Genomic DNA, 8,735 nt, shown 5'->3' with positions numbered 1-8,735 from the left:
TTAGTATTAACTATTGGGGGATATTCGATCACTCTGTGAACCACAAATTTGCATTTGCATTGATTAAATAAAATTAACCTTGGGTCAGGAGGCTGAGTTATCAGTTAGTTGACAGAAAGGAATCATAGAGCATCAGAGGGCATCCAGGACAGGTCTTTTGGAGACATCAACAAGGAGAGAAGGTTAGCTTTTTTGCCACAAAACCTCTCTGAGCTAGCAGGTTTTCACCCCAGCCTTTGAATCTCCAGTCTTATTTATACACAGAGTGATAAAAATTTAGTTAAAGCCACCTTTCGTGGCAGCGACAGAGCCAGTGCCTGCAGGAATAGAATTCCTACCAGGCTGTGGCCTGAGCAGCCAGGCTGTTGCTAGAGAAGCAGGCTGGTAACTCCAGAGTCGCAACTGTTGGTTGAAATAGCAGTAGGTTAGGATGCAGCCAGTGTGCAGAAGTTAAAACAACAATTAACCTACCAATTCTTGCCAACATTCTAACAAACTATGGGAGAAAAACAGCTTGGTAAGACTTGTCGTCTGTAGAAGGGACAGGAGGCAAACATTTCTCTAAAATCCCCAAGAGCACCTGGCTTTACACAACTTAGTCTTGTGTAAATGAAAGAGGATGTGTGAAGAAGAGGAGAAAGTCACTCACTAAATAGACGTCAAGCACAGAGGCGTTGTCATCCTGTATTTCCAGAGTGTTTGGCTCAGCCGTCAGGTAGATGGTTCCCTCTTCCAAGGTGAAGGTTGAACTGGAAGGTAACCCTTTGCTAGAAAGACAAAGATGAATAATGAGTTTGTGGCCTGCAGAACAGATTCAAGTATGTGTCCCAAGTTATTGGCTAAAGAGGCTGTGGCTGTGAATTTTGGGTTAAAATCTTTTTTGTGTGTGGGGGTGGTGGTGAGTCACCCTGAAAATGTGGCCATTTAGGTTTAAATTAAAAAAATCTTTTAGAAATATGTAATTTTTTAAACTTAAATAAAACTTTATTAATAACATTTCTCCACCCCCATATATGTGACAGTTCATAACGTTTGCAGGAGGTAATTTGTGGGTACCGTCTTGTAAACCAAGGGTTCTGTGAAGCTAGAAGCCTCTGGCATCTATGATTTTGAGTGGTTGGTTTTCACTTCTGACTGCTGTGCCCCTCTCATTTATCCATACATTGCTAGTTTACAAAAATGTATCCGTACATTGCTAGTTTACAAAATGTATCCGTACATTGCTAGGTTACAAAATGTATCCATACATTACAAAAAGTCCTCTGCCTCCACCTTTCTTTTCTTCCCATTTTGGGGTCTGAAAGGTTCAAAGGCTTGTGTGGTTCTCAGGTTTCAGTATATATCAAAGTCTCTGGAGGGTTGGTCACAATGCAAGTTCTAGGACCTTCCACTGGCAGTTCTGAATTAGAGGGTCTAGTGTAAAGTCCATGAGTTACATTTCTTTCTTTGTTTTTTTTTAAATACCTGTAACAAGATGTTTATTTGTTTTTTTAAAAGATTTTATTTATTTATTATGTACACAACATTCTGCTTCCAGTAGAAGAGGGCACCAGATCTCATAACGGATGGTTGTGAGCCACCATGTGGTTGCTGGGAATTGAGCTCAGGACCTCTGGAAGAGCAGTCAGTGCTCTTAACCTCTGAGCCATCTCTCCAGCCCCCATGAGTACATTTCTACCAAGCCTGAGGTGATGATGCTCATGCTGGGCTGGTCCAAGGACCACATCTGGATTAACAACATGGAGTGCTATTATGTATTCTACGAGGATCCCTGTTGTGGAATAATACTTTTGTACACTGTGAAGATGTGTTACTCTGAATGATTTAATAAAAAGCTGAATGGCCAATAGCTAGGCAGGATTTCTGGGCAGAGAGGATGCTGGGAAGAAGGTGGAGATGCAGGGAAAGCAGAATGGGCAATACAGAGGTGAGGTAATAAAGCCACGAGGCAGAGAGTAAATTAATAGAAATGGGTTAATTTAAGTTATAATAGCTAGGTAGAAACAAGCTTAAGCTAGGGCCGAGCTTTCATAATTAATAAGGAGTCTCCATGTCATTATCTGGGAGTCGGATGAAGGGACAGAAAAAGCCTCAGTACAGATCCCCTATGAGGACCACCTTGGGAAACAATAAAAGCCCAAGCAATACAGATAAGTGATGTTTTGTTGTGGTATTATAACCAGTATTCTCTGGTGAAGGAGCTGGTATTTATTTATTTATTTATTTATTTATTTATTTATTTATTTATTTGAGACATATCCGACTGTCCTGGAACTCACTATGTAGACCAGGATGGCCTTAAATTCTTAGATATCTGCTTGCCTATGTCTCCTGAGCCCTGGTATTGAAGGCATGTGCCACTATGCTTGGCTGAGCTGGTCTGTTTTGACAGTATTTAAATTGGGTATCAGCCAGGGATGTACAATTATCCCTCTGCATCTGAAATAAAGTGATGCCTTTACCCATAGGAAGTTTCCCAAGGTTTCTAAGGACAGAACATTGGAAAACAGCAAGACAAAAGGGTGATATTGGTGTTGGGTCTGTGCCTCGCCAAGAGGTGTAAGGAATTCCATTTGTGGTCTTCCTGGGTAACTTATATGAATATGTAAGTGTTTATCTACTGCCACTTAAAAATAATAAAAATAAAAAATAATGTAATACAAAGCATAAAGAGATAATGCAAGAATAAACCCCACCTTAAGTCACAGTCTACAGCAAATTGTTTTATCCCTTAGAGATGGCCCACATAGAAAAAAGATCTGTCCCCCAAAGGGTTTCAGATAAATGCTATGGAGTAAGAGAATGTCCACTGGGAATTGCCCCCCCCTTTTAAACTGCACTGTTGATTTCCCAGGGACCCGTCTATTTGTAATCAATTTATAGTTTCTCAGCCTGCGAATTTCCTAGGTTCTGTTTTAGGAATCACTAATAAGTGAGGGTATCTCTCTTGGGAAAAACCGCTCTCAGAATCTAGTGGCAGGGTCAGAGTGCCCACCATTTCTTGGACTAACATCGAGGGTAGGTCCATTTTAGAAGAGAAGCTACGTGACTGGGTTTAAGAGCCTGGCAGCCTGCCTGGTTCTGTACCGTAGGGTTCCATCTAGAGCTTTTGAGGGCCAGGTACCTCTAATGTGCAATGAGCTGCACAAGAAACTGCATCTATTTGGTTCTGCTTTTGTCTCGTAGATGCCTAGGGTCCTGGTACCGGCTGCCACTCTGCTCCTGATAAGCCTTAAGCTTCTCACAGACGAGTGTGCTGCAGGGGAACTCATCTCATCATTGTCCTTTTGGCAGTGGGCATTCATGGTACTATCGCCTGCCAAGTGACATCAGTTTGGTTTCACACAGAGCATTAGCTTGGTTGGACCGTTGAAACTGTCATCAACAATTAAATCCCGGAACACTGATTTCTGTTTGCTGACCTAATGAGTGTTTTTACAGCTCATTCTCACAGGCCCATGTGTTCGGGGAACAGATGGACCTAGCCACAGTTTTTGTCTTTTAAAAGCCATCTTTTCATTGCCTCGATTAAAAAAGAAATAGCATAAAATATCACATGGTGTGGAGGTAAGTTAGGGTCTGAAGACACAGCTCTAGCCTGAATACCACCTCTTCCAGGAAGTTCCCATCTGAATACTGCCTCTTCCAGGGAATTCCCATCAGTATTGCTCTTTTTAGCTTTTCTGGTGAGAATTTTTTAGATTTATTATTATTTTATGGGTAGAAGTGCTTTGTTTACATGTCCATGCCTGGTGCCCTCAGAGGCCAAAAGAGGGCATCAGATTTCCTGGAACTGGAGTTACAGACGGTTGTGAGCAGCCCTGTGGTTACTGGGAATCTGGAAGAGCAACAAGAGCTCTTAACCCTTGCTGAGCAATCTTTTCAGCCCTCTTCATATCTTTTGATGAAACTTGGAATAAAAGACACTCAAGAGTGGTATCCACTGATTCCCCAGGGGGCATGTATACTCTCTAATGTTGAGTTTCCTTCAAACACCTGCTATATATATTTTATTTTGCAACTATAAATTGTATTTAACTGTCTTAATTCCAACAGCCACATATCATTACAACAGAATGTAACATATCTGTTACATTCCACTTTACTTCATCTTTGCCTTCTCTCTCTTTACCCTCCTCTCACTTTGTATTGGGCACATAAAAAATAAATTTGCATCCATTTCATAATGGCTACTAATACATATATTTTATCTTACAATGATAACTAGAATTTTCTCATTTCCTTCATGTGTTGCCTCCAAAATTAGAAAATCAATACACAGAGTTTATAGTATCAGGGCTATGTAAATACTATTTAATGCTGGGCCAATGGCAAGTTAGAGTTATGTTTTTGTTTTTGGGCTCAATGTCATGATTGCTGGGCCATGCCAAGAAAAATGTTCCTGGCATCAAGGTTATAAGGCTCAGTGAGTAGGGTCTCCAACTCCCTCCTCACTTTTGCTTAAATTCATGCCACATTTTAGGCTGCTCCATGTTATAAAATTTTTGCCTTTTAAAGCTGACTACATTAGGCAAAAACCAAAAAAACAAAAACAAAAAACAAAACAAAAAAAAAAACCAAGGGTGTCTAAAGGAAGGGCAGAGGCTGAGCCAAAGCCCGGCTTCTGTGATGACCTGCCATGATGTAGGGCAACTCCTCACCTGGACACAGAACCCTGGCTCCTCATTCGTAGGGAACCCAGCCAGCCCATCTCATAGCGGTCACTCAAGGGACCAAGCCCCACTATGCGGGTGAGACAAAGGCCAACCTGAGGGAAGGCTTTTCATTACGAACAGAGGAGAGCGGCTTCCTCTCAGCTCTGGGCCCGGGCCTTGCCCTTTGATGAGGTCTCTTTGCATGGATTTATCACAAGTGCTTGGAAAGGATGCCTGTTTTGGTATTCAAAGCTTTGCTACTGGAACACTAACCGATAACACTGTGGGTAGAGAGCACTCCTTGTAGGGAAAACCACAAATACAGCTGGGACTCACTTGCTGGTTGCCAAACCTCATTTGGTCTTAGAGGCACATGCTGCTCTTGTTCCCACAATGCCCAGGTGGGAAGCCAAGGTCAAAATGCCACCTCTGGCCCTACTCTGATGGTGGAGGGGAGAGGCTGTTGCTCTTCTCAGGAATTGGCACCCGACTTCCCATGTATAGCCTGGGAAATGTCACTATGCAGCAGGCTCATGTCCCTCCAAGACAGAATCCCTACATGCTGAGCTCTTTGGTGGAGCAGAGGAGGCATGTCCACAGGGTTACCCAAAGGACCCAGGAACGTGGGAGGCTTTGACCACGGCTGCCAGCTGTCCACACTCCTAGCCACTTCTGCCTCTGGGAGCACGACCTTTGGGAGAGTTCCTGTCTTTTTCTGCTCTGCAGTCAGGAGCATGGCTGCTGTTTTTCATTGGCTCTACTTCTGCTATTTTTAGGCCAGGAGACTGCCTGTTTCCAGCCAGCATGCAGAGCAGCGGGCAATCTCAAGTACTGATTGATGGCTGCCTGTGGCTGTAGAGCTTGGCTTAACCTCCCTGTTTACCAGCATAAAGCCTGCCGCAGAGACAGCACAAAGCTGGGGCTTGGAACTGACAGAGAATGAAACAGGAAGGGCCTGCTGCTCAGAGAGCTGGCCTCAGAAGGCAGCTGAGGATCTGCTGCTCTCTAGAGGAGTCAGTTCAGTGTCCATGGTAGCTGGAAGGGGGAACCTGCAGGGAACTTCACCATCTCTCTTTCGCTTGTCTTTCTAGCAGCCTAGCCCAACAAAGACACACAAGCATGCACATGCCCATTTAAAGCAGGTCATTTCTTATATGGCTATGATCATGTTACACATACTAAGATGAGCCTGTGAAGGCTGAGCCTCTTGCTCTGTATTTTGTACTTTTCAGCTTTAACTCTACCTTGTTTAAACACAGGTTACCTGGAATTAAACCCAGGCCTGACCTGGAGCAACAGTAAATATATATTGTCTCAATCCACCCAGTCTCTGTGAGAATTAGTCTCCCCTTTCTAAGAGAGTCTGAGTCCCAGCAATAAAGGTTCCGTTAATAAGGAAGAGCAAGAGAAAACCTGACAAGTGACAAATCGTCCTGAGTGACATCTTCATTATTTGGCTTTGTCAAAAGGAGTGGGAATCAATGATATTTTTTTTTTTTTTGAAAATATCAGGGATTGAATACAGGGTTTCATGCAGGCAAGGGAAGCATTCTACCATTGGCCTATATACCCCCCTCAAGACGGCTGTGTGGGTGTTAAAACAAGAACAAAAACTAAAGAAACCCATGCCAGCCTTATCTCATGACAGAGAAACATTAATTGAGATAGATCCTAAAAGAGATGTGTAAGTGAAAATGACCAACACCCCCAAAGCAGGCAGACAGACAGACAGACTGTGGTATTAGTTTTGACCTTGGAGTTAGGAGGAGGGAGAGGCAGAAGGGAACATCCTGAGAAGGGAGAAAGCTCCCCACTGTGGTCTTCCATGGCTACCAGTGAATGGAACATGTTTGTCACAGTTCATTGAGTGATTTGTAAGATCTCAGCATTTCATAATATAAATTAACTTCAAATGGCTCATATCTGCAATTCCAGCACTCATGATGCTGAGTCAGGAGAACTGTCATGAGCTCAAGGCTAGCCTGATTATATACTGGGTTTTGGGCTGGCCTTGACTACACAGTGAGACTTGTCTTAATAACAAAAAGCCAACCCCTCCCCAAATTATATTTTAATAATGAACTATCAGCATTAAAAGACCTGATTCTACTTTTCTATTTACAAAACAATACACCATTCAAATATAGATTGATAGCCTGTTTCATACCAGGTACTATATTAAAAGAAAAAGGTAAGTTGGTAAATAGTTTAGACATAGCTAGGTCATCAATAGAGCAAACTTTCAAAAAAAAAAAAAAGTCGGGAGAACATTTTAAACGTCATTCATGGACACACACACACACTGTACATACATACACATACATACTGTGGAACATTATATAGCCTTGAAAAGAAAAGAAATCAGGCTATTTAAGTTGACACAAATAGACTTACTATATATATATATATATATATATATATATATATATATATATATATCATGCATAGTAAAATAAGACAGACATGGAAGAACAAATATAGAAAGAGTTCACATAGGTACAGAATTTTAAGGAAGGAAATGGGGAAATTATGTTGGTCAGATGGTACAAAGGTTTGGCCATGCCAGATGAGCAAATTTTTAGAGACCCAGTTCATAGCACAGAGGGCACAGTTACTAATAGTACATCCTACACTTGAGATTTGATAAGACAACTGACTTGTCTTTTTGTTACCCACAAATCTAACCATGTGATGTGATGGACATGTAAGCTAGTTTGATAATGGTATTATTCCACAATCTATATATATGTAACACTATGATGTTGCATATTTAAAATATACATCTTTCTTTTTTTCCCAAGACAGGGTTTGTATAGCCTGGTTGTCCTGGAACTAGCTCTGTAGACCAGGCTGACCTTGAATTCACAGAGATCTGCCTCCCTTTGCCTCCCAAATGTTGGGATTAAAGGCGCGCACCACCACCGCCCCGCCCAGACATTATTTTTATTTATCAGCTATACCGAATTAAAGTGGGGGAACAAAATACCCAAACCAAAATCTTTTGGGAAATGGCTACCTACACATTTTATTATAACATATAAAACACAAAACAGCCTTACATCCCCAACCAGTCCAAGAATAACAACAATAAATCAAAATGTATACTCGATTACTAAATTAATTTTTCACATTTTGTAACATCAATGGCTTCTGCTCTTTAGGAAACTGTGTTATTCCTAATGGTCAGATATGATTCCTGCCCAGAGCTCATACTTGTGGTTTTGAGAGACAATCTATTTGAGTGGCTTCCAGGGGTGAGGCTAAGAAGTGCCTGAAAATCCTGCAGCTCAGGCATTTCCCCAAATACCCCAGAAGGGGGTTATTCCCCCAAAACAGACTACATTCCCCTCTCCAGCTAGAAATAACATGCAAAGTCAATAGGACAGGGACCTTTTAATCATGAGGCAACCATGACTTTGTTGGCTCACAGACGAAGTATGGTACATGGAAGAGCTAGAACGAAAATCCCGGTAGCTGAGCTCTGGTGCCCATGTGGCTCTGAGGGGCTGAGTATGCCATATTTGAATTAGATACTGAATCATTCTGGACCATGGGTTGCCTCATCTTAAAAATAAGGAGTTTGGATTTGATGAGGTCCTTTTGGATCCCTAAAGACTTTGATTCATAGCTTCAAATGTCCTCTTCACAAAGTGTGCTACTAGAGTGGCCTGTTAGAAATACAACATGGTGAACTGGGAATGCCTTTTCTTTGCCAAACTAAAGAAACAGATAAAAGTTTGTATTGTGGGATATTTGTTTACATGGTGTGAAGATGTGCTGCTGTGATTGGTGTAATAAGAGCTGAATGATCAATGGCTAGGCAAGAGAGGACAGGCAGGCTTTCTGGGCAGAGAGAGTGAGAGGAGGAGGAGGAATCTAGGTAAATGGATTTCACCAGCAAACTTGGAACAAGCCAGATGTACCATACTAAGAAAAGATAAAGGCCACATGGCCAAAGTAGATTAATAGAAACAAGGTAGTTTGAGCTATATGAACTAGTTAGGGACAAGCCTAAGCTAAAGGCCAACCTTTTAAAATTAATATACATCGCCATGCCATTATTTTTAGGATGGTGGTCCT

The 8,735-nt window shown here is 41.9% G+C and overlaps 1 protein-coding gene across 1 annotated transcript in view; it reads right to left on the bottom strand.

Moving 5' to 3' along the window:
• Positions 1-595: 595 nt before the first annotated feature.
• Positions 596-8,735, bottom strand: part of LOC100750926 (phosphatidylinositol 4-phosphate 5-kinase type-1 beta) — a 149,235-nt gene continuing 141,095 nt past the window's right edge. The window contains exon 12 of the mRNA XM_035441570.1: positions 596-767. Coding sequence (XP_035297461.1) covers positions 596-767 — 172 coding nt within the window. The remainder of the gene's footprint in view (positions 768-8,735) is intronic.

Source organism: Cricetulus griseus, chromosome 3, assembly GCF_003668045.3.
Source record: "Cricetulus griseus strain 17A/GY chromosome 3, alternate assembly CriGri-PICRH-1.0, whole genome shotgun sequence".
NCBI lineage: Eukaryota > Metazoa > Chordata > Mammalia > Rodentia > Cricetidae > Cricetulus > Cricetulus griseus.
Note: the sequence above shows the minus strand (reverse complement) of the source record. Positions and strands in the feature narration are given on the sequence as shown.